We start from the raw sequence: 26,168 nt of genomic DNA on the forward strand, positions 1-26,168 counted from the left end.
TCCCCCCTCCTAGATAGGGCTGTTCCCTGCAGCTCGTTGGCTGAGGCGCGGTCCTGAGGTGGAAGTGACTCAAGCAATGGCACCTGCTACCCCATAAGAGCCTGTTCCACACTCTAGCAGCTCACACCCTTAGGACAGTATTCTCGCCAGCAAGTTAAGGAAGTATGGGTTGGATAAATGGACTGGAGGGTGGACAGAAAGCTGCGTAGATTGTCGGGCCCAATGGGCAGTGATCAATGGCTCAATGTCAGGTTGGCGATTGGTTTCTAGCGGAGCGCCCCAAGGATCGGTTCTAGGGCTGGTTTTGTTCAACATCTATTAATGATCTTGATGAGGGGATGGGGATTGTACCCTCAGCAAGTTCACAGGGGGCACTAAGCTAGGGGAGAGGTAGATACGTTGTAGGGCAGGGATAGGGTCCAGCGTGACCCAGACATATTGGAGGTTTGGGCTAAAAGAAATCTGATGAGATTCAACAAGCATTTGGGACGGAAGACTCCCAAGCATTGTTACAGGCTGGGGACTGACTGGCTAAGCGGCAGTTCTGTAGAAAAAGACCTGGGGATTACAGTAGATGAGAAGCTAGATATGAGTCAACAGTGTGCCCTTGTAGCCAAGAAGGCTAATGGCATATTGGGGTGCAGTAGGAGGAGCATCTAGATAAGTGATTATTCCCCTTTATTTGACACTGGTGAGGCCACATCTGGGCTATGTCTACAGTGCAGGCTTCTTGCACTGGAACAGTTGTTCTTCGCAAAAACTTGCAGAGCGTCCACACTACAAGCCTGGTTTTGTGCAGGAAAGTTTCAGTAGATCGTCAGAAGAGAGGGATTTTTGCGCAAGAGTTATTCCACTCCCCATGAGGAATAAGCCCTCTTGTGCAAGAGCTCTTGCACAAAAAGGCATGTGTGGAGGGGAACAGGAGTTTCTTGTGCAAGAAACTCCTATGGCTAAAATGGCCATCAGAGCTTTCTTGCACAAGAGAGCGTCCACACTGCCATGGACACACTTACGCAAGAACTTTTGCTCAAAAACTCTTGTACACAAAGTTCTTGCGCAAGAAGCCTGCAGTGTAGACATAGCCCTGAAGTGCTGCATCCAGTTCTGGGGCCCCCACTACAGAAAGGATGTGGACGCATTGGAGAAAGTCCAGTGGAGGGCAACCAAAATGATTAGGGGCTGGAGCACTTGATTTACGAGGAGAGGCTGAGGGATTTGGGCTTATTTAGTCTGCAGAAGAGAAGAGTGGGGGGGGATTTGATAGCTACCTGAAGGGGGGTTCCAAAAAGGATGGAGAGAGGCTGCTATCAAATCCCCCCTCACTTTTCTCTTCTGCAGACTAAATAAGCCCAAATCCCTCAGCCTCTCCTCGTAAATCAAGTGCTCCAGCCCCTAATCATTTTGGTGGCAGATGGCAGAACGAGCAGCTCAAGTTACAGTGGGGGAGGTCTAGATTGGATATTAGCAAAAGCTATTTCCCTAGGATGGGGGTGAGGCACTGAAATGGGGTCCCTAGAGAGAAGGTGGAATCTCCATCCCTAGAGGTTTTCAAGTCCTTGCTTGACAAAGCCCTGGCTGGAATGATTAAGTTGGGATTGGTCCTGCTTTGGGCAGGGAGTTGGACTCAACGACCTTCTGAGATCTCTTCCAGCCTTAGGAATCTATGTCTATGACACTTTTCTCGATAGGCAGCCCTAGGTTTTCCCTCCTTCCCCAGCTGCATCCCTGTCGTATCCTGCATTCCGCAGCAGGGCTACTATCCACAGTGTGTGGTTCATTCCCTCGCTTGCGCTCTTCCTCGGGGGTGAATCATGCCTGCCGTGGAGGCCTTTGTTCGGGCAGGGACCGGTGAGATGGTTCTATCTCCATGCTGCTCTGTGTGTTAGTGGAGGCAGGCTGCAGAAGCCCATGTGGACTTGGAGCGAGAGGTGTATGAATGCCCTTAGTCTCAGACTGGTCTCCTGCCTGGATGAGCTTGAGGGTGGAAAGTCCCATTGTTCCTGGGCAGCTGAGCTGTTGACCCACAATTCCCATCCCCTCTGCTGGACATGCTGGGCCTGGGCCCCAGGAAGACAGGGACTGAGACCTTCGCTTTGGTATTCGACAGGGGCCAGTGCAGAGAGCGGAGTGCTCACAGCAGCCCGTGCTGCACAGGAGAGGTACTGCAGAGTCTGCTTGGTGGAATTTCCCCAGGGTGGATGGCCACATGCCCGACTGCATTGCATTGAAGGCCTGTCTCATCCAGCAAGGTGGGCTGGAGTCTGCTAGCCAGCCAGAGGCGCCGGAAAGCATTGCTCATGGATGCTGTTAGGCGAGGACGTAGCATTGGCAAGGAATCCAGCAGCTCTTCTGGACTACGGCTTGAACCAACCAACACTGGGACTGTCCCTTGCTCACTAAAATCCCCGTGGCCTGCTCTAAATGCTTATAACCAGCTACCATAGCTAAAGACAACTGGAACTGTGCTAGTACAGTGAATCCACACACACCACACAGGGTGGCAGCAGGGACGGAGCCTGCCAGGCGATGCAGGAGTGACAGGGCCAGGAGCTGCGAGCCCTTTAAATAGAAGCAATTTAAAGGGCGCATGGCTCTCAGCCCCACTGCATTACCTGGCTGTGGCAGCCACCTGGAGTTTCTGTGGCTATTTAAAAGACTCGTGGCTCCGGCCCCTGGTGGGGTAGCACCACAACCAGGAGCCATTGAAATAGGATCCTGCTGCCTGAGTCGCCACCTGGAAATTTGGTGATACAGGCAGCAGGATATAAATAGAAAGTGTCCAGATGCAGTCCACAGGCTGGATCAAAGTGTTAAGTGGGCCAGATCTGGCCCACGGGCCGCATCTTGCCCTGTCCTGGATTAACAGGTAGCAGTAATAGGCTCTTATCTTCCTGTGTGTCCGTCAGCCACTAGCTGAGTAAGAGGAACCAATGGGTTCCACGTGGTTCTCTCTGCTCGTGAGAGTGCAGACACAGGTTCTTTCTAGCGTGGCTGGTTCTGCTCGCAACACTTAGGAGCTGCACTTTCATCTCTTGTGACACCTCTGCCCCGGAATACAGTGATGGAAGCAATAACTCAACAGGACTTGCTTGCTTTCCACCCAGCGATGGTTCCAACATCTGAGTGCTGTTGCCATTGAAACACGGTGCACCTGGCAGCTTTCTGCAGGAAACTGGAGCCTGTGGGAGAGAGTCAGGCAGGAAGAGGGGGCGTTGAAATCCATTGATAAGGGAACGGTTGGCTGGCGGGGGCGGGTCTGGGCTCAGGAACTGGAGCTCTCCGGACTGCTGGAGAAGAGAAGCTGTTGGCAATATTAGTGCTTGGACCATTTGTCTCTGTGGGTGAGGGGGTCTCTGCAGGGTGACCCTCACAGAAATCGGCCTGGGAAGTGGGTCCCTTTTTTTTGCTTCTCTGCGACACATAAACCAGGCCTGGAAGATTTTCAGGGGTTGATTTCCTCCCCTGGGACACTGGCCAACAGGTGGCTCCCTCTGCTGTGTCAGCAACGCTTATCAGTGCTATTGTGACCTCTGGCTTTCGTTTAATGGTTCACGCTGGCGCTTTACAGCGCTGGAACTTGCTGTGCTCGGGGAGGGGGGTGTTTTCACACCCCTGCGCCAGACAGAGCGCCATTCCATGCCACTGTAGTCTCAGCCTAACATAGCGCTGGGATTGAAATAAGCACGTTCGCCAATCCCCATTAGTAGCTGAACTGCAGTCTCTTGAAAGGGGCAGTAATACCCTCTGGGAGTGTTGCAGGAAGGAGCTGGGGGGCGTGGAGAGGCGTCTCTGGGGAATTTGAGCACACTGGAAGGCAGGGCATAGACTGGCAGTCTCAAGACGTTTGCTGGAGAGGAAGACAGGCTGGCAGGGCAGGGAGGCGACACAGACCAGTCTCCAGCAAAGCTCGCTCTTGCTGAGGCAGAGATGGGAGACGGTGGCTTAAAGTTCTGGGTGTCATGAACAGCCCGTTACCTCCACCCCCATCTCTCCTCCCCTTGGCTTGTTGTATTCTGGTCTCGTCTGCCCTTTGAGATGCTGTAAGAATTCGTAAGGTGACAAAGTCACAGGAGCCAAGAGAGAGGAGGAGTTATTTGGGGGGATGATTTTTAGCCAGATTGTTTAACATTTTGGGCCCGATTCTCACCTGATGTAAAAATAATAGAACTCTGATTTCAGTGGGGCCACCTTCATTTGCACCGTCATTTGTTTGCTTTGGTTACTACTCATTTAACTCAACTACCTAATGAACACTCTGGAGCAAGGAACCCTTTGTTAAAGACCACGGCCATTGGATGTAAGATTCACAGTCTCACCATAAGCAAACCAAAAGGTCCTTCAGCGCAATCAGATCTGACACAAGCTCATCTTTTTTTAAAAAAATAAAATCCTTCCAAAGTTGCTTTGGAATGAGCAGCTCCTTTGAAGTCAGGGCTGAGGCTTATAGGGAAGTGCCTGGAATAGAACCCAGGAGTCCTGACTCAATCCCCTGCTGCCCGCTTGGGCTCAGTGCTCCAAAGGTCAAGGCCTGGAACTAGCACCCTGGTATCTGAGAGGTGTGAGTCCCCTGCTGAAGGGCCCTCTGTTCATTTGAGTGCTGCCAAGGTTTGTTTAAGTGCCTGGGCGGCACGTCGCAGGGAATTCCTCCAATAGTTCCTGGAACAGTTCACAAGTGGCTCTTGAGCAGCGCATGCCGGGTTCTTCCCAGGATATTGGAGAGACAAGGCGGGTGAGCTTTCATCGGACCAGGCGCTGTTGGTGAGAGAGCCCAGCTTTTGCGCTTACACAGAGCTCTTCTTAAACAGAGCGAGCAAGGGAGAGGGGACAGATACAGCAGGAAGTGACCAACCAAACTACAGAGAGTGAGTCGAGTGCCTTGGTCTAAACTTGTCCTGCTCCCCTGGGCTTCAGCCTTTCATCAGCAGCGGAGATATGTGAATGTGGTTAAAAATGATCTCGCCCCAGAAAACTTATCGCCAGTTATGCACGCTGTGAAGATAACCACCCTTTGCATTCCACTAGAGTCTCCAAGCACTTTCTAAATGGGAGCTAAGCCATGTCCACCACTGAAGGGGGTCATCATTAATCTCCTTCTTTTATGGATGGAGAAACTGAGGCATGGTGCAGTACCGTGACTTATACAAGGTCACTGTCCACTGTAATGCATTTGACCCAGAACAGATCCTGATCTGAACAGCTTGGGTGCACCTCTCTGTGTAAGCCGGGATCACCTTTCCTGGATCTTTATTCAGCATCAGGTAGTTCTGCCTGGCTACGTCTAGACTGGCATGATTTTCCGGAAATGCTTTTAACGGAAAAGTTTTCCGTTAAAAGCATTTGTGGAAAAGAGCGTCTAGATTGGCACGGACGTTTTTCTGCAAAAGCACTTTTTGTGGAAAAGCGTCCGTGCCAATCTAGACGCACTTTTCTGCAAAAAAGCCCCAATCGCCATTTTCGCCATCGGGGCTTTTTTGCAGAAAACAAATCTGAGCTGTCTACACTGGCCCTTTTGTGCAAAAGTTTTGCGCAAAAGAATTTTTGCCTGAACGGGAGCAGCATAGTATTTCCGCAAGAAGCACTGATTTCTTACAGTAGGAAGTCAGTGCTTTTGCGGAAATTCAAGCGGCCAGTGTAGACAGCTGGTAAGTTTTTCCGGGAAAGCGGCTGATTTTCTGGAAAAACTGGCCAGTCTAGACACAGCCCCTGAGTCTCACCAATCTCCTGTTTAGAGCCAAACATCTCATTTTTGGGCCCTTCCCCCGCATGAGAAGTGACTGCCAGCGTTATCGTCCTCTTTCACCATGCACATATCCTCTCAGGTCACCTCAGCTTCGTCAAGGACCAGACCGGCCGGAGGACCAGGTCCCCAACTAGTATCTGCTCTGCTGAAGGCAGTGGAGCTGGGCCAACTCACGCCAGCTGTGGCTCTGACCCTTGCTATTTAAGCAGGCTCCATGGTTAGTCTTTGGAAGGTGTTTTTAGCAATACAAGAGAATTCAGGGATTTAAAATGCAAGGGACGGGTTTTGGGCCCCTTCTTTGCATCAATCCAGCAGCATAAAGGGGATTTAAAGCAACACCCGATCGCCATAGGAACCTGCAGCTGGTGCAGAGATTGCTTTGGTGTCTTGGTGTTGTCTGTGTCACAGGTTGTTGGGACCAGGCAGGGGATATTCGAGGGGTGGGGCCAGAGTCTGATGTGCTCTGAGTCCTGGCCAGTGACTCGTTTCTCTACCAGTGAGACTGCTGCTTGGCCCCCACCAGCCTCCAGGATCAGGGGGGAAGCTGGAAACGTGGCAGAAAGCTGCCCATGTTCTCCTCCCCGCTCACTGCAAAACACCTGGCTGCTTTGGCCAGTCTCAGCAGCTGGCCCTGAGACTTTTATCAAGGCATTGTCACTTTAAATTCCGGGTGCGTGTCGGCATGCTGAAGGCTTTTGCAAGGACGCAAGTCCAGCAGGCAGAATGGGAGTGCAGCATGAGATACGGCCACAGAGGGCTTCCATCCTGTGTGCGCGTGGGCAGGACGGCGGCAGAAAGGCAGCGTTTACGCAAACCGGCCGTTGAATGCAACTGATTTTGCTCTCTTCTTGCGTGGCAGCCCGTCAGGAGCCAGCCACGGAAATAAACAGAGGGAGTAAAGGCTGCGTGAGGGCAGAGTCAGGCCCAGGGACCTCCCCAGAGCTACTCCCACCTGGGGTCTGGGAGAGGAGACCCGGGCCCTGCCACTGTGGTGGGCGCTCCACAAACACAGGGCTGGGGCAGTCAGGGGCATGACATTCTCCACCTGTGGCCCATGCCCCAGAACGTCCTCTATCCTGCCCTGCCCACCCTCAAGAGACCACCCCTGGAGGCCAGAGGGAGTCCGTGGACCACGGCACGCTGCTAGTCCTGGGGCTCCATGCAGTTCTCGACAGCGCCCAGATATCACAGTGCCGGGTGGTACAAGATCCTGGACAGAGTAGAGCAGAAGGGCCCATCCAGCCCTGAGACCAAAAGGGGTCCAGGGGAGAACAGAGACAATGGTTTGAGGATGTAGGAACCCACCCAGCTAGGGATCCAAGGGGCACAACGGGTTCTTCCCGGAGTCTGCCTGAGTAGTGCAATCAGCTGGTTATGCTGCCGTTTTAATCAGGGAGACAGCCTTGGCAAATTCACGGGGAGGAAATGGTTCGAGGCCTGGAGGTTTTATTTGCTGAATCTGGTTTGTGCAAAGAGGAAGGTGCAGGAGAGGGAGCTAAGCAGCCACCCCTTTAGTCTGGTCCCCATGCTCCAGGGCCAGCGGACGAATGAATAGCCACCAGCTGCGTTTGCATTTGTGAGGTGGACTTTCCTTCCAGGGAAGGGGAGCAGCTTCCACTGGGGCAGCCCAGCCGGTACGGGTATCCATCCAGTGTGTGCAGCGAGCGATTCCGGCTGCATGATAAGAGCTGAGCGTGAGGGTCGCCTGTCTCCTGATCCCCAGACATGATGTAATTAAGAGGCTCTCATTAGAAGTTATTCTGGGAACCCTGTGGGAGTTTCATTGTCTTGCCGCTGCCTTGCATACCAGACGCCGAAGAAGCGCAGCTATTTTCCTGGCTCTGGGGGCAAGCAGGCACCAAGCTGCTTTGGCGAGATATCTTGCAATCTGGTTAGCTGGGCTGGGGGCTGGCCTGATTCAGCATGCACAATGAAGAGATCCCCCACGGATGCAGAATTCAGTGGCACCCACCTCACAGCTCAGGATGGGGAGGCTCCAGAGAGGTCAGAAGCAAAATGAGTTTGGTGTTTCAGCTCAGGACAGACCAGGCAGACTCCAGTTCTGCTGAAACAGCCACTTGCAGCGTCGATCCACTCTTGCCCCCCAGATTCAAATCATGCCCAGTGTACGGCTTCAGCCTTAAAAAAGAGTAAAGGCCGGATCTTCAGCAGACGTCAGTCGGTCTCGTTTCTCTGATGTCAAAACAACTACACTGATTTACACGAGGTCAGGGTTGGGCTCTAACTTCCCACCCCTATGGTGGTGAAGGAAGCTTTCCAGGGAAAGCCTTAGCCAAGCATTGTCTACACCAGTGGTTCTCAAACTTGTATGCGGAGCCCCAGTGGTCCACTGATTGTTTGTGTTGTACCTATTGATGTTTCCAGTCTGGGTACGTCTAGACTACATGCCTCTGTCACCACAGGCATGTAGATTAGGCTACCAGGCATAGGAAAATGAAGCGGCGATTTAAATAATCGCCGCTTCATTTAAATTTACAAGGCTGCCACGCTGAGCCGATCAGCTGTTTGTCTGCTCAGCGCGGTAGTCTGGACGCGCGGGTGTCGACATCAAAGGCATTTGTCGACCACCCAGGTAAACCTCATCCCAGGAGGCATATCTGGGTGGTCGACAAATGCCTTTGATGTCGACACCTGGCGACAGAGGCATGTAGTCTAGACGTACCCTTAGTCAACCTCGCAGAGCCCCTGGAGATGTCTTGCAGAGCACAGTTTGAGAAACACTGGTCTATACTAATGGCTGCCGTTGATCCACTTTAGCTATGCAAATAGCGTAGCTAAAGTCAACATACTTGCCACGGTGTCTTGTGTGTGGTAAGGTCGGTGGGGGCTGCTCTTTTGTTGATGCCGGCGCAACTTGATGGAGTACCAGCATCGGGAGCATACTCGGAGATTGGTTTGTCGCATTTAAGAAGATGCAATAAATTGACCACCAACGGATCGATTGCTTGTCTCATAGTGTAGACAAGGCCTAAGGCAGCGGTTCTCAACCAGAGGTATGTATACCCCGACACTGCGCAGAGGTCTCCCTGAGGTACATCAGCTCATCTAGCCATTTGCCTGGTTTTACAATAGGCTACATAAAAAGCATTAGAAGAGTCAGTACGAAGTAAAATTTCAAACAGACCACGGTTTGTTGTTATGTGCGCTAGCTAAATTAAAGCAACATGGCTACACCTAACCCCTGCTACAAATGCACCTTCATTTGGGGGGTAGGTGGTATATACTATATATAGTGTAGTACACTCTGACTCGCAAGGGAAGTATTTCTATTCCCGTTAATTTATGGTACAAAGGCGAGAGTCAGCCATTTCTCAGTCCCACTGCGCCGTGACGCTTTTGTATTTTTATGTCTGAATTTGTAAGTAAGTCAATTGTAAACAAGATGAAACTGAGGGTCTGCAAGACAAATCCAACTCCTGACAGGGGTACAGAAGTCTGGAAAGGCTGAGAGACACTGGCCTAAAGGACCACCTACCCCCACGTGAAGGTGCATTTGTAGCAGGGGTTAGGCGTAGCTAGCACACACAACAGCAAAGAAGATGCAATGGCACGGACCAAGCCTGGGCCAGCACCCAGTTCCCATGCGGGCTTATCATAGAGCACTAGAACTGGAAGGGACCTTGAGAGGCCATAAAGTCCAGTCCCCTGCCCTCATGGCAGGACCAAGCACCATCTAGATCCACAGTTTTATAGCAAACTAGCCACACTCAATCGGCCAAATAGCCACATTGTTCAAGCCCACAACTGGCCAAATAGCCACCTGTGGCTAGTGTGTTGGATGCCATGGAGCTAGATCATCCCTGACAGCTGGCTTGGTTGTCGTAGGGCAGCTAGTCCCCATTGCTGCCACATCTTCTCAGCTCTTGTTATCTGCTGTAGCTAGACTGAAGCTCACGCAGGGGTGCCTGCCAGCAGCGCCCCTCCGTATGTGACCTTGGACCCTGGGCCTGAAACAAGAGTTTGGCAAGAGGTGTAAGCTCCCTTGTCATCTCAGTGGGGCATGAGGTCATTTCTGCACTTAATTTTCAAACAACACAGGCCACAGCTTGGACTCTCCAGAGCCTGGACTGTCCTCCTCCATAGGACGTGTGCTCCCATCCTGGCCAGGCCCTGTCCCGGCACCCCATTTATGCGGAGCTGCATGAGCAATGGGCAGCATTGGGCTACTTAGATCTTTCTTACTGTGCACCTCCCCTGACCCTCTGCAGTTCATTTCCTCTGCCAGGGGCAGCCCAAACCCCAGCTTATCAGTTCCCATCCTAAACAGCTGTTAACCAGCGGCCATCTCCCACCTCAGAGGTGGCTGCATTTCAGTGGTGCGCCACGTGATTCCTGGACCTACGCACGGTATAAAGCCTGCTGGGCAGTTACAGGAGGAGGGGTCCTGTGGCTATCGATGCTGTTATTGCTGTGGACTGGCAGGAAGGAACCTTCAGTTCTGACACATGCTGACAGCTGCCGCAGGGTCCCCCGGGTGGGGCAGGGAGAAGCCACACGGCGTGTGACTCACAGCACCCACCGCGGTCTAGGAAGTGATGCAGAAGGGCTCTAAAATGAGACATCGGGTCCGATCAAATCTGGCAGTTCCGTTTTGTCTGGCATCCGGGGTCTGACAGTCGCCAGCACCAGCTGCTGCACAGAAAGGGGTCAGAGCTGTTCAGTCGCCCAGTGAAAGGGGCCTGAGGATGAAGTGGAGGCCGGGGAGGGAGGAGGAGCAGGGGGGGCCCATTAGGGGTGCATAGGGCACCCTGCAATGATCCGTCGCAGAGATGGTTCTGCCTGGTCCTTGCTCATTTCCCTGCTGTGTCAACAGCCAACCCTTTGGAAGCAGACAGCGCTGCAGCGAGCGTCTGGCCATCTGGGCCAGCCCGTATTGCTCAGCAGTGACGCTGCAGCCTCCCACCCACGCAGAGTGTGAGCCAGCAGGTCCCCGCTGAGCTTGGGCCGAGGCCTGCAGGGGAGACGAGCTTCTGGACTGTGTCTTGGCTGAAATCAGCTTGTCTGCCTCTGTTCGGGGCTCAAACCTGCTAGTACAGAGAACAGGGCCCAGTTCGGCAGGGCCTTTGGGGAGATGCCCCGGGGTTTGGGAGCCCTTTGCAGGAACGCAGCCTCCGCTCTCTCATGCCGGTGACACCAGGTGGGAGCTGCAATGCCAGGATTCCTGCTGCTTCCGAACGTCTCTGAATCCCTCCCTCTCCTACGCTTCATCACCCCCTGGTGGTAGCACAGACACACTTTTCTCCCCACCCCCCAGCTGTCAAAAGTATCTCCTGTTCCTGCCACCTGGACCAGGACATTCCATTGTCTGATCCCTCCTGTGCCTTCCACGAGCCTTCTGCATCACCTGTCCAGCTCCCTTTCCTTCTGCATCCCTGTCCCCACCTCCTCTGGCCTGCCTTGCCCAAGGGCTGTTCTCTATGGGTACGTCTAGACTACAGGGTTTTGTCGACAGAAGTTTTGTCGACAGATACTGTCAACAAAGCTTCTGTCAACAAAGAGCGTCTAGACTACATCCAGTTCTGTCGACAAAGCAAGCCGCTTTGTCGACATGACAGTGTGGACGCAAAGGACAGTGTAGATGGCATAATGCCTTCTATCGACAGAACTCTGTCAACAAAAGGCGTTATTCCTCATAGAATGAGGTTTACATACGTGGACAAAACTGCTGAGTTTTGTCGACATTATGTCGACATAACTCAAAGGCAGTGTGGACACAGGTATAGTTTGTCAACAAAAGTCCACTTTTGTCGACAAAACCCTGTAGTCTAGACACACCCTATGCCTTCCCCTCCTATGCATGGAGCAGCTTCCTCTCTGCTTGCACAGCTGTGGCTAGGTCTGATCGGGGCCCCGTTCTATTCCCCTGCCCCAAAGGCCAGACCACTGAGTGCAGGCTGGTGACACGGGTTTGGCTTGTGGATGGTGGGGAAGAGGAGGGGAGGCCAACACGCAAAGGATCATGGTTAGGATCAGAAGCTGCTAAGGAGCCCAGGGACTGTGGCTTGAAACGGGAGGCCCAGGGAGGTGCCCCCTCTCCACCTATCCGTTCCCATTGTCGGTAGATGCCATCGCCCCATGTTTCTGTGTCGGTCACTCAGGCCGCTTCTCCCCCGGCAGGTCCGTACTGCGGGAATTCAAACCCCACCTCCAAGGTTCTGGCGATGAACTCCAGTGCGGTGACCATCCAGTTCAACAGCACCACTCACCGCTCAGGGCGCGGCTTCCTGCTCTCCTATGCCACCAGCCAGCACCCAGGTACGGGACACCCTGCAGCCACACAGCGGGTGACAAGCCGGGGTGGGGAGAGACAAATGGCATAACCCAGATCCAGCCCCCTCGCCATGGGGGCAGAAGGCCCCCAGACAGCTGGCTCCCCCCCAGCACACTGCCAAGCCCAGCTCTGTGTAGCTGCTCCAGGCACAGCTGGGGTGGGTAGGCCAAGAGGATCCCTCCCTACAGCTAAGCTCTAGTCCTGAGCTGGATGGTCCGGGAGCAGGGCCTCAGAGCACTGCAGATGGTGCCGGCTCCCTATCCCCAGGGCATCTGTGCTGCTGGTACAGCCCTAGGTGGGCTGACAGCATGGACTGGCTCAGAAGCACCCACCCCCCCATTGTTTGGAATTGCCAGCGAACCTTCCTGTTATTTGCACAGCTCTCTCCAGACCGTCCATGCGGAGCCTGTGGCTGAGCTGTGCAAGCTGCTCCAGGCCTGCGCCCATTGGCCTTTCTGCCGTCATGAGTTCTGCATCCGCCACCCACGCTACAGATCAGTATTCCAAGGGGGTCGTTTAAAGAGCTTTGCAGAATTATTCTGGACTCCAGGTCACCTTCCACTCGCCCTGGCCGCTGTCTTAGATCCCATCCACTAGCCAGTGCAGGGTGCAGAGGGAGAGACTGTCTAGAAGAGACTTCTAAAACCAGCGTGCATTCACTCCTCCGGGCACAATAACGTGACACAAATTTAGGAACGTGATGCTTCGGGGCCTCCCAGGGCTAGACCGGAGCTCCAGACACCCAGCAGTCTCCCCTTCGGAATCCTTTCCAATAGTACAAAACTCCCAGTCCTGGCCAAAAACCTGGCTCAGGACGGCATCTCGCCCAGCCTGGGCCTTGGCAGGTCTAATTTGGAAGGGGAGGGGTGGAGAAAGGGGCAGGATTCCACATTTGGGAGAGGAGGAAACACGGCGGCTGTGGATGGATTTAAACTCCAGTTGAGATCTGTTCACTGCTCCGTGGTTTGGCAGGGGCTGGCTCAGAGGGCAGGCCAAGGAGCAGAAGTGCTAAATGCATGGATGCCACCGGACAAAGTGCCCCTGGGGAAGAGGGACTCACCCTGGCATGGCTGCTCCTACTGTAGCTGGCTGTCCCCTCCTGGCGCCCCAGCGGACAGTCACTCCAGCCCTGCAGCGATCGGCTTCGTATAGCTCGGTCCTCTGGCCAGGTCCCTTTTTGTGCCCTTCCCCTGCTTCCAGCGGGACAGACGGTCCCATAAGTGAAGTGGGTTTTGTCCAGGAAAGCTCATGATACTAAATGTACTTTTGTATTATTCTCTAAGGTGCCACAGAACTATAGGTTGGACCTCCTCGGTCTGGCCCCCTCGGAACCTGACTGGTCCTGGATGAGGGATTTCTCCAGACCAGGGGAGGTCATTTTAGGCCCTCTGCTGCTGCCCCCCACAGGCTTTCTGAGTCCCCCCCACAGCCCATCTGAGCCCTGCACCGGCTCCCTGCCCTGTCCCCTCACAGCCCACCTGAGTCGCACACACTGAGCTCCTTGCCCCCTCCCCGCACAGCCCAGCTCAGTCACACACTGAGCTCCTTGCCCCCTCCCCGCACAGCCCAGCTCAGTCACACACCGGCTCCCTGCCCCGTCCCCTCACAGCCCAGCTCAGTCACACACTGAGCTCCTTGCCCCCTCCCCGCACAGCCCAGCTCAGTCACACACCGGCTCCTTGCCCCCTTCCCTCACAGCCCAGCTCAGTCACACACCAGCTCCCTGCTCCCTCCCCTCACAGCCCAGCTCAGTCACACACCGGCTCTCTGCCCCCTCCCCTCACAGCCCAGCTCAGTCACACACCGGCTCCCTGCCCCGTCCCCTCACAGCCCACCTGAGTCGCACACACTGAGCTCCTTGCCCCCTTCCCTCACAGCCCAGCTCAGTCACACACCGGCTCCCTGCTCCCTCCCCTCACAGCCCACTTGAGTTGCATACCGCCTCCCTGCCCCCTCCCCTTTCAACCCTCTCAGTCCACATCATCAGATGTGCCAGCTGCTTCCAGGCAAATCCTGAACTCTATGTCTCCCAATGACATTTAGCCCCTGGAAGTGAAGATGCCAGTGCCATGCAACCAGGGAATGCCCACAGTCCACCAGCAGCCTATGGAATGCCCCTCTCTCCCACTAGAACCTTTGCTGCAACCTAGGAGCAAAGTTTTCGCTAATCTTTTTCCATCTATGTGTGGAATAATTTTATGTGCACTGAGGTATGTGCACCACCAATAGAAACAAAACCTACCCATGGCCACTTTGCAGATCCCTTGGGAAGCATTTGAATGTCTCCTGAGCAGCTGCACAAGCAGCCTGTTTACAGGGAACTCTGCCTACGAGGCATGTGCAGAGCACAGCAGGCGGGATATGGTGACAAGGTTTGATCAGCTGTCATTTGGGGTGCTGGCATGAATCATGCCTCCTTTGTCACTTGTGAATAACGCAGCCATCCCAAAGTCAGGCTGGTGAATAATTTCTACCCTGACACACGTGGCTGTGTAGGTGCGTATGTGGTACATACCCCCCGCGTCCCTCCAGTGCTTGATTCTTATGTACACAAAAGCCCATACGCTCAATGGTGTCAGAATAAAGGGGCATCAACTGGGCACCGAGTGATGCAAAGGGGCCTTTGTACAAAGGCGATTCAGGGCTCTAAATTCTTACCCTTCACTTCAGGACAGCAGCATCAGCAGCTGGCGTCTGACCCTGAGTGCTTGCACATCAGCGCTGGGTGTACGCCACAAACATCCATGAGTCACCTTCTCTTTCCCTCCAACCTCTGTGGCTTCTGGAGAAATCGTGAGAGTGGGTGGGTTGGGCTGGGCTGGGCTACCGGGAACCCACAAACATTGGATTGTGGTGTGTAATTTCCGTTAGAAGAGCCAAAGAATAACAGCTTTGGTCTCCCCGTGGCTTCTCTAGGGAATACGCCACCATTCCTTGCACTATTCAGCATGGTCACATTAGTGAGCTAGCAGTTTGGCTTCTAAACATTGCCCATGTCCCTGAGGAAGGCAGCGTCTGTTGCCAGTTAGACCAGGACCTGTGAGTAAGGACATCTCCCTTCTATCTCTAGCTCTGCCACAGATTAGCTGTGTAACTTTTGGTCAGTCACCAGTTTGGGCCTCAGTTGGACTAACAATACTAACCTGACTCACTAGAGAGACTATGAGGCTCGATCCATTTTCCATTTGAGGAAACTATATTGATGGGAGTTAAGGGCATAAGGACTTTGGAGGACTGGGGTCTGAGTGATCACAGACTGGCACGTGCAGAGCCCTTGTTGTGGGCCCTGCCCCCATGCGCTAGGTGCTGTACAAATATAGAACTAAATTGCTGCCTCAGAGAGCTGACAATCTGAGGAGCCTAGAGGGACCCAAGCTGAGACCAGTTTGAAGTCAATAGGGAATTAGAAGATGGCACTGATAAAGATGGGGGCTGTGTCTAGACTGGAAAGTTTTTCTGCAAAATCAGCTGCTTTTGCGGAAAAACTTGCCAGCTGTCTACACCGGCAGCTTGAATTTCCGCAAGAACACTGACGATCTCATGTAAGATTGTCAGTGTTCTTGTGGAAATACTGTGCTGCTCCCATTCGGGCAAAAGCCCTCTTGCGCAAATCATTTGCACAAGAGGGCCAGTGTAGACAGCACAGTACTGTTTTGCGCAAAAAAGCCCCGATGGCTAAAATGGCGATCGGGGCTTTTTTGCGGAAAAGCGCGTCTAGATTGGCACGGCCGCTTTTCCGCAAAAAGTGCTTTTGCAGAAAAACGTCCATGCCAATCTAGACGCTCTTTTCCTAAAATGCTTTTAACGGAAAACTTTTCCGTTAAAAGCATTTCCGGAAAATCATGCCAGTCTAGACGTAGCTGGGGTAAAATGGCACTACCATGTGGGTATAACATGGCAGGATGCGGCACAGGTCACTGGGAGACCATGCTGAGCCGGAGGGATATATGGTGCCAGCCAGGGTTTTATTGATGTCACTCATCAGGCGGGTGTAAATCGGGAGTGACTCACTGCGCTCACTGGAATTGCATCAGTGTCAAGCCAGGGTCTCAGAAACAAACTGCAAAGCCGTCTGCCTCTGGGTACAGAGATCAGTGAGGCCACTAGATTCTCTGTCTTTTAGATCTGATTTCCTGTTTGGATAAAGGGACCCATTATCACCAGGAACAAATCAGGTGAGTGATTTCTGTCGGGGGAGTCTATTATCTGAGAATGAGCCAAACCCATATGATGTAACTCCATAGACATTTGGAGAGCGTGTGACCATTTGCACTGATGTAATTGCATTGATGTGCCTACACAGATGCAAATTTCTGTACTCTAGATAGGCATTACAAAGGCAGATTCTTGGGGTCCTCTGCTCCCGATTCACTGACTAGCCTTGGGCAAGTCGCTTCCCTGGTTTGAGTTTGGGTAATATCTGCTCCCAGGGGGATTGTCCGGCTTTGTAATCACTAGTCACAAAGCACTGGGAGATTATCCCAGGAAAGGTGCCATTTGTGTCAGTTATTCATGGTTATTAGCCACCCACCTGTGGATTCACTGCACAGGCGAAGAATTTGTGGTCATTTAGCAGACAAATGTCACAAACTATTTCCTCCAGTTACTGGTTAGTGGAGATGCTCTGTCAAGTAACAGCTGCAAACAATCCTCCATCTGCTACTCTTCTGTGAGTGGTTCAGTGTGATTAAATATTCAGAGCCTAAACTTTTGATTGGATACCTGGGTCCCCTGCTGTTTCTGAGCCCAGCTGGAGGAGCGTAACTCGCAGAGTTAGGGTTCTGGTAGAAATACTCCTGGCCCATTCATGCTGGGGAACTCCATCATTAGAGTATTTGCAGGGACTGAACACAAAATCCCAGGACCAGATTAAGGGCCCATTGGCCTCGAATGGAATTTGATGGGAGATGGTTTGCAGGTTTGGCCCAGCTCTTTCCTGGACCATGGGATGCCACTTATGGGTTGGATCTGATGGCCTGATTTGAATTCCCATGTGCATCACACAATCCACCACCCATGCTATTCCGTGGGGAGGGCAAGAATGCTGGGCTGAGGAAACCGAGTGTCTCGGAGACTGGGTTGGACAAGCTTGCACTGCTCTGTTCTGAGGCTGGAGAGGGCTCCGGTTCCCTGGACTGTCGGTCCAACACCTTCTATCAAATCCGACTTTGCTAAATGCAGATAACCTGGGGGTGGGGAGAAGTAAATCCCCAAGCTCCAGGATCATCAGTGAACCCAGTTGTGCTGGAGATGAGCTGAGAGAGCAGAACCTCATTCAGGGCTCTTTGTCCGGTGTTTCAGCGTTTTCTGCCCAGCAGGCTGCAAGGGAGTCGTGGGTGACATCTGGGGAAACCTGAAGCAGGGCTACCGAGACGTGAGTACAGCATGAGTGCGCCTTGCAGAGACCAGCCCAGAGCAGCGGCTGGAGGGGCAGCAGGTCTGCGAGTCCCTTTCCCAACAGAGAGGGGCCATGTCACAGGGGCACCCAAGGGCCCAGTTGCCCCGATCTGTATCTTTCTGGCACTCTCAGCAGGGAGGTCAAGAATTGAACAGGCCTCTGGAGGGTGAATTCTCCAATCCTCAGGCCCGTTGGCAGGGCAATGTGGGATGCCATGTACCTGCTGGGTCCCCCTCAACAGAGTCCGGGGCTGCTGTTCCACTACACTTGGCACCAGAGGGAAATTCACTTGAAAAAACCAGGGCCTGGTCCTGGTCTCACTCCAGTGTGGTTCCTCCCCATTGCACAGGCGTGAAGTCCGAATAGAAAGCAGAGAGCCTAGTCTGTGTGACGAGGTCAGACTCTGGTCTTGGTTACACTGGTGTAAATCTGGACTGGCTCCACTGAAATCCATCGGGTCTCTTTGGGTTCACACCGCTGAGTGAGGCCAGAATCTCTCTGTGCCGTGGAAGCTCAGGCTGGGCCCTCTTCCTGGGGTTTTCTCTCCACCTCCCCTTCATTCACTGCTTCCATGCCCTCTCCAGACCTCAGTTCTCTGCAAGGCAGCCATCCACGCGGGAGTGATCTCGGATGAGATGGGAGGGCAGGTGACTCTGTCTCGGGAGAAGGGGATCACTCTGTATGAATCAGCCTTCGCCAATGGACTCCTCTCAAAAAGGTGAGCAACCAGCACCCTTGTTTACTGAGCTAGTAGATCCATTTGGGCTGGCCTTCTATGTCCCCTCCTTGGGACAACTGGCCCAGATCCTCAGACCACAGTGGAATGAGGTTGATTGTTACCATCCCGAGACCTGGCCTGCTGGTTTTAGAGGGACAATGTGTCGCTCAAAACCAGAGAGGACCAAATCTTGCGAGATTCACTCAAGCAAAAGTCCACGGAAGTTTTACTTGAGTGATGGCTGCAGAATTTGGCCTGTATTTTCTTTTAAAGAGCCGATGAAAGGAGCATTAGAGAGGCTTGGGGCGACCTGGGTCCTGTTTCCAGCTCTGACTCTGACTTGCAAGTCGTTTAGGGCCAGATTTGCAATGGTCGATCGGAGTAACTGCGTTCAGTGTGGCAACATCTAACAGATTTAGGAACTCACCTCACAATGGGATCGAGGCAACCAACTCAAATCAGGCACAGGTTGTGTTTTGCTGCAATGTATAAAACCCTTTAGCACCCAGGGCCCTAATCTCTCCGGGCTGCTGTTCCCCAAAGCTGTAATGAGACTTGTCCAATTCGTGGGGTGGGTGAGGCTCAATTTGTTCGTGAATGTGTGTGAAGCCCTTTGAGCTCCTTAGATGAAAAGGGCCATAGAAATGCAGATCATTAGTAACCAGGGAATCGGAGCCAATTCTGATTTAATTCCAGCAGTACAATCTAGCTGCTTCTTTACAGAGAGAGCGACTTGCGTCAGCAGCGTTGTAGCAATCTGATCTTGCCAGCAGCCCTGCCTGACCAGTCTGGCAACTGGTGTGTACGGGGCCATTTGCTGATGCAGAGCATATGGTTGGCCCTGGCGGACCAAGGAGCCAGTTGTACTTTCTGTGGAGTTACAGCTGGTGCTGTCCAAACTGGGACCAACAGTGGCTGAGGTTGAGGGGATGGGAGAGAAGCATGGGGGTCATAGTCAGGGAGCAGGCAACCTCATTGAACTGGGGAGCTGCTCCCATTTACGCTTGCTCAGATGTGAGCCAAGGGTCTCAAATGTGATTTAGATTCCACCAGATTAAGTGGGTCCCCCAGAGGTGTCACAGCAGGGAACACGTGGTGCTCTGTGATGGTTGTTGCGTCCTGCATGTGGCCAGGTTCTCCTCTCGCTCACCCTGGTGTGAATCAGGAGTGACTCCATGGAAATCAGCGCACTTACAGCCGGGAAGGAGAGTGAAGCCTGACAATTGAATTTTGCTCTGAGTTACACTGGGGCAAACTTAGAGCAACTGTGCTGACTTTGGGGCAGTTATTCCCCCAACTCACGCTGGTGGGACGTACCTCGCTGTGACTTCGGTGGAGCCACCTCTGTGCTCCACCAGCATGAGCTAGGGTCGCCAGGTGTTCGGTATTGACCTGGACAGTCCAGTATTTTCGCCTCCTGTCCGGTAAAAAAATTCAGAAAATACCGGACACCTACAATGTCTGGTATTTTCTGATTTTTTTCCCAGCCAGGAAGCGAAAATCTTGGGTGCTTACCTGGGATTGGTCCTGCCTAGAGCAGGGGGCTGGACTTGATGACTCCTGAGGTCTCTTCCAGTTCTATGGTTCTAGGATTCTGTGGTTCTGCAGGGGAGCTGTCGGGTCCGGAGCAGAAAGACAAGAAGCCTCAAAAGCACAAAAGCATTTCTTAGAGGCAATACTGGGGGGCTTTCTGGGAGTTTTTTGTTGTTGTTTTTTGCTTGACAAATCTCAGGGTCTTTTTTTTTTTTTTTTTTTGGTTCAACAACTTTGGTCTCTCCCTTTTTTCTCTCAACAGAATTTTTTCCCTGGTGGGTTTTTTTTTTGTGGGGGGGGGGGGGGGCGGTGTTCAGTATTTTTGGTTAAACCATCTGGCAACCCTAGCATGAGCTCAGAATCAGGCCGTTCCTGTCTCCCAGTGTATAATGCTCTCCACCCATTTTCTTTCCAACAGTGGGTCCCTGTCTGAAAAGCGCCTCGTTTTTCACAAAGGTACGTCACTTTCCATTTGTCCTTGAACAAGTCGTGCAGGCGAAATCGATAGCAAAGCTTCCGGCAGCTTCACTGGGAGTAGGGGGAGGTTCCCCGGGGCAGCGTAGATCAGGAATGACACCAGTGAAGTCAGTGAGCCAGCTCCTCGGAGGGCACATGGCCGCTCCATTGCACCTGTACCAATTTACTCCCGCTGGGCCCCTGGCTGGGCACCCGCGGAGGTTAGAGAGGGGGGCGAGCGCAGAGGCAGGCTGTCCGGCAGGTGTGAGGTCCGCATGTCTTGCCATGACCCTGCCCTGCGAGGACCTTTGGCTGCAGGCGATGAGCCAGCAGCTTGACAGAGAATCCCAGCGGGGAAGATCAAGGGGCTGGGCTCTGCTGGGTTCCAGGCCTGCCACGTAGAAATGAAGCCCCCTGCCCCCTCTATTTACCAGGGTCAGCTAGTCACAGGGGGGGAGCATCAGTGGAGAAGGTGCCAAAAGAAAGGGGCTAAGGCTGAGTCAGATGGTGCCGCCGGCGGCTTGCTGGGGCTGCACTGTGCATGGGGCCGGGCCAGAGAGGAATTTTTCATTAAGACCCATCCGACTCCCCCAGAACACTCCCTCTGTGGCTAAAGGCCTCCCCTCCACTGTGCCCACCCCCTACCACCCAGCCGCCAGTTCTCCCACTTGCCTTCAGTTGTGCACCTCCTTTTCCAGCCTGTGACGATCCCCTGGACGCAGCCGGCTTCAACGCCTCCTCCTCCTGGCACGAGGTCAATGCCATGGGGCAGTATAAGCCCTGGACAGCTGAGCGGGCGGCGTTCAGCATCCACGGACACTCATGGGCAGCTGATTCCAGCTCGGAGACTGAATGGCTGGAGCTAGACCTGGGTGGAAGGAAGAACATCACAGGTCAGTAAGTATCCGGCGCTGTTCTCTTCCTCCGGGACTGGACCACGGCACGGGAGAGCAGCTCCTCCGGGTGTAAAACAGCACCACCCCAATCACACCTGGATAGCTACGCCTGGTTAAGGGCCAGATCCACAGCTGTATGTAAACTGGCATAGCTCCATTGTGCCAATGGAGGGGTTACAGCCTCAGCTGGGGTAAATCACCAGAGCCTCATTGCTTCCCTTTCCTGGGACAGTTTACAGACTAGTTGACTCGGTCTTTGTCCCAGTGAAGTCACTCCAGAATCTCTCCCACAGTCGTTCCACGGGCCTCATCCCGAGCTCACTAACCTTGGAGTAAATCAGGAGTAACTCCATGCTGCAGGGGCTGCTGGAAGAGAGGAATAATGTGAGAGGAGAATCAACTTCCACCTGCCTTTGTTGGAATATACAGAGCTAGAGCCTCAGATGTGTAAATCGGTGTCCACTTCGGTGGAGCTAAGCCAGTTGACAACAGTGGAGGACTTGGCCCATTGTGCTTCTGGCCTTCGGCCTCATCAAATAGTCCCTTAGCCTCAGACCCCTCTTGCGTCCTGCGTTGCCCCCTGGAGCAGCGGTGACAGTCACTCATCGGGTGTAGGACGCATCGTGGCCCACAGAAGCAGCAGGGGGTCTGCATGGAGGTCAGGGCATTGGCGCACGCAGGTGTGAGTGGTGTTCCGTGGGCCTGTGCACAATGAGCCATCTGGATGGGGGTGGAGGTGACCCAGGCAGGTCCGGGGAGGAGCAGATCTGCTGTGATCTAACCCCTCTTGGCGGGGAGCCCGCCGCTCGCCTCGCACCGGCTTTGTGCCACTGACGTCAGTGGGGTTACATGGGCTCAGCGAGAGCAGGATCAGAGTCAGACCCAGCTCCTGGGCTGCTCCCGTGGCATGTAAGTTACACTCGTGTTGCCCACCCGCTGGATGCCAGATCTCACACTCCGCATGCGTGCCGGGCCCTGCTGCGTAACCTCCCCACAGCTGGGGCAGGGAAACTGTTCTGGGTTGGGGGCTGCTGAACCATAGAAAAATCAGTTGGAGGCCTCAAAAATGAGAAGCAAAAACACCTCACTGAGGTGACCTCCGACTCTGCCCACGTTCCCCTTGCATGCCAGAGCCCAGGTGAGGCCAAAAGGGATTCAGTGTGTGGGAGGGGACTGCTAGGAACCCAGCTGGGTGAGTCTGGGACCCTGGGAGGGTGCAGGAGCAGGCGGGGGGTGGGAGGGCTGGACAGGAGGTAGGGTGCAGCAGCGGAGAGGGGCATCAGTGGGCTGGGGGAGAGGGATGCTGAAGCACCAGAGCCAGCTCCTCGATGTTGGGGGGAGAGCCCTGAGTTGGGGGCTGGAGCCAGGTAAGCAGGCAGCTGGATCCGGCCCCTAGGCCATAGGTTCCCCACCCCTGCTCTAGAGCATCGCTACCTGGGAAACATTGGCTCCTCCTCCTCATGTTGCCCCTTCCGTCAGGAGGAGATACCACTGAAGATAGATCTGGGGTGCCTCTGGCAAGTGGCAGCCCCAAGCCTGGGCATACCCACATTTCCAGGATGCAGGCACTTTCCACCTAAGCACCCCCCAGTTTAAAGGAAAAGAGAGGGGCAGCGTTACAACTAATGAAGTTGGGGGGTGAGACGGCGCTGGATTCTGATCTCACGCTGGTATCAGTCAGGTGAAGCAACGGAAACATCACTGAAGTCCCTCCAGATTTGCTCCAGCGTAACTGGGAACAGAATTCAGATCCAATTGTCCGTTTTTAAAGGGGCAGTCCCGTATTTAAGCCCATGTGTGGGTGTCCTGACTTTTTCTTAAAAATGGGCAAGTTGTCCCATATTTTTTGTCTCCCTCCCCATATGTCCTGGGGAGTCCTGCTGCTGGCCAGGTCCCTGCCCGCCAGGGGTGAGCGGGGGTGGGGCTGTCCGGTGTCTGTGATGGGGCTGGGTGTGCAAGAGCGGTGGTGGGGCAAAGATGCAGCGAGCAGGGCGGGCTGCTCCCCCGCTGGTCTCTCAGCCCCCATCCCCTTTCTAGCCGGCACTGGGTGCAGTGGTTGGGGAGTGTGGGCAGGTGCCAGGCTGTGGCTGGTTGTGTCACCGGTGCTACCCACCCATCAGCCCCCCCCCTCACACGGACCTCTCCCTGCTTTGTCCCATCAACCCCCCCCGCCCGCCTCACTGCTCCTCCGTGCCCCCCCGGCAGGGCACTTCCCACTCCCAGCACTGCCTGGAGAACCAGCCCCTGACCCGAGCACTCAGCCCCAACAGCCTGGCTGGGCCAGCTCCTGGGAAAGCCCCAGGCCCTCTGGCCAAGGGCGCTGGTCAGGAAGAGCTGAGCCCTGCGTGTGCCAAAGCCCTGCCCAGCGCTGGCACGGGGGAGCCTCCCTGCCCCTCGGCTGATCTCTGGCAGTGGGGGGAGAGCGATTTCCAGCCCATTCACACCCCAAACCTACAGGCTCCACAGCAGCCCCCGGGGCAGGGACTTAGCATCCTCTTCCCCCACACCCAGCCCTGGGCCCTGCTCCCAGGGACCATGGGGCTGCTCCATCCCCTAGGCAGCCGCCTCTGCTGAGCCGCCTCTCTGGCTGGGCTTGCTGAAGCTCCTGCAGCCAGGTTCCCTGGGCCCTGGTGCACAATGCACCCTCAGGGCTTAACCCCTTCCTGCCCACGCTGTAGCCAGGGGACAGGAGGCAACTAGGTTATGTTGGTGGCCAGCAGCCTGGAAGTGTCGGCTGCCTTTTGGCAGTGTGGACAGGAAGGGGGCAAGCTGCTTCCTGCCACATGGGATCAGTGGAGGGGAGAGAGAGACTCTGCCAGATCATCCCTCCCCACCATCCTCATCTGCAGCTGGAAGCAGCCCCCTTCCCTTCCCTCCTGCACAGCGCCGAAGGGCTGCTACTGGCCACATTCGGGTGTGAACCCTGGCAGAAATCTGGGGAGGGGGCATGTGACCCTGCATTCTCCCCACATGTTGCCCCAGGAAGATGCTGTGCCGGGTACCCGGAGAGGTGGTGTGTGTATGTCACCCTTCCCTGTTTGAACCTCAAACCTTACTTGACATTAATTTGATGTTTGTAGGATTGATTGCTATTGGACTTGCTTGACTATGAGCAATATAATTCAGCATAGGGAATTATGGTCACTCTACTTCCAGACCTCCCCCGCCCCCCGATGTTTTCCATTCACTGGAGCGCTTAGCCTAGCACGTCCAATTCCTCTCTTTAGTCTCATTCACTCTTGTCTTTTCTCCTTTTTCACTGTCTCCCTTTTCTCTCTCTTGAGTTTGGCCTCCTTTCTCTCTCTCGTCTCTCCATCGCTCCCTCTGTAGCTCAGGGAGGAGGCTGGCCTCACGGGGCTGAACAAGTTAATGTTCTGCTCGTGGGCCAGCGGCCAGCAAATGCCCTTTGTTTTGAGAGTCCTGACCAAAATTGGGGCTTTTGTGTGGCAGGCCCAGAATGCGCTTGTTAATTGGACGGAGGAAAATGGAGGCATTGTGTGGCGGGCGGCTGGAGGCTGAGTGGAATGCAGGCCGCAGTGCAGTTTGGGGGTTATCTGTTCATCTCAGGCAGGGTGAGGGAAGCTGGCTTCCACAGAGGTTCGACATTCAAACCTGGCAGCCTGAAAGCTTTCCAAGGACGGTGGAGGGCAGGTGGGGAGAATGGAAAGGAGGGATTCAGGCAAGAAACGAAAAGGAGCTGAGATGGGAAGGTGGGGGGTGGCAGGCTCTTATGTCAGTCGGTGGGGATGACTGAAGAGCGAGAACCTAATAATCGCTAGGCCCACTCGGAGCCCTCTCTTTGGGGGCTTGGCAGGGATCCATTAATCCTCCCCACACCCTTCAGGCAGAATCATCGCCCCCAGTTAGCATTTGGGGAAACTGAGGCTCAGATGGGAACGTCACACAGAGAGTCACTAGCTAGAGTTCCTGAAGTATATACCCTTGCTCTTCTCTGGAGGAAGGAACCCAGGAGTCTCAGTTCTTGCCTGTTCCAACCGCTACATAGCCACTGCCGCAGTACCAAAGACCAAGGGGTATTATGCCATTAAAACAAGAGAGCTCTTTATTGCCTGGTTTCAAGGGCCAAAGGCCAACAGTTGTTTAGGGTAGTGGGAATCTGTCCATTGATGTCAATGGGAGTTGGATCAGATCCACCCTCTGGCGGGATCTCTGCCCTCATAAGTCTGTGTCTCTATTAGACAACAGCTTCAAGACCATTTCACAACCGATTCCTACCTGCTGTTCGGGGTTATCATTTTCTGATATCATTGTGCCATTCCAGGAATTACAACCAAGGGATCCTCCGACAAATACAACTACTATGTGAAATCCTACCAGGTTTTCTCCAGCAAAGATGGGAAGAATTGGAAAGCCTACAGAGCCAGTAGCGGGCACGAGGATACGGTGAGAGGGTGTGGCCTGACCAAAGGCGTTCGGGCGGTGATGAGACCAGAGAGCATGGTGGGAATTCTACAAAGGGAGTCTTTCAAAATCTGGCCCCTTGGCTGCGTCTGGTTGCAGACCCTGCAATGGGAGTTGGGATATTTCTCTCAAAGGAGTCTGGATACAGAAGCGTAGAGACAAATTCTGGTCTCTGTGACCCCACTGTAAACTGGAGCTCCCCCACAGAAGTAAATCAGTGGCGTTTTTTGGGTGTAACATAGGTCAGATGCTTTCCATTGCGATAGTTCCCAAACATTACTTAAGCCTCTCTACACCTCCTGGTAGCAAGCTCAGGCTTGTAAGCAATTGCAGTCATTAGGCCTTTCGGGCGGTCCTTATACTGTGGAATTTAACAATGACAGCAAGGACAGAACTAGAGTTTCCTGCTGCAAAAAGCACATCCCCCTACCACGTGAGCGGAAGGAGAATCCATTTTGGTTGTTGGCAGTGTGGGAACTATGACATAGGGTTTCAATTCAGCAGCGGAAGGCAGTGGAGCACATACACACTAGCCCATTCATTACCGTATTAGCCCCATTTTACAGATACAGCGGTACAAAGAGATGAATTGTTTTGCCCAGCGTCCCTCGAGAGATCAGTAGCAAAGCTGAGCCTAGAATCCAGGCATCCTGCCCAACGCTGCCGGGTTCATTCAGATCCACTGCGATGTAACATTTGCATGAAATGAAAAT

At 53.9% G+C, this 26,168-nt stretch overlaps 1 protein-coding gene across 2 annotated transcripts in view; it reads left to right on the forward strand.

Moving 5' to 3' along the window:
- Nucleotides 1-26,168, forward strand: part of LOC102444094 (discoidin, CUB and LCCL domain-containing protein 1-like) — a 75,581-nt gene that overhangs the window by 33,347 nt on the left and 16,066 nt on the right. For both annotated transcript variants that reach the window (XM_075908959.2, XM_075908960.2), the window contains exons 3-9: nucleotides 11,879-12,016; nucleotides 16,156-16,207; nucleotides 17,334-17,406; nucleotides 18,015-18,148; nucleotides 20,100-20,137; nucleotides 20,836-21,030; nucleotides 25,316-25,437. In XM_075908959.2, coding sequence (XP_075765074.2) covers nucleotides 11,879-12,016; nucleotides 16,156-16,207; nucleotides 17,334-17,406; nucleotides 18,015-18,148; nucleotides 20,100-20,137; nucleotides 20,836-21,030; nucleotides 25,316-25,437 — 752 coding nt within the window. The remainder of the gene's footprint in view (nucleotides 1-11,878; nucleotides 12,017-16,155; nucleotides 16,208-17,333; nucleotides 17,407-18,014; nucleotides 18,149-20,099; nucleotides 20,138-20,835; nucleotides 21,031-25,315; nucleotides 25,438-26,168) is intronic.

The sequence above is a fragment of the Pelodiscus sinensis genome, chromosome 26, assembly GCF_052426305.1.
Source record: "Pelodiscus sinensis isolate ZL-2025 chromosome 26, ASM5242630v1, whole genome shotgun sequence".
Lineage (NCBI taxonomy): Eukaryota > Metazoa > Chordata > Testudines > Trionychidae > Pelodiscus > Pelodiscus sinensis.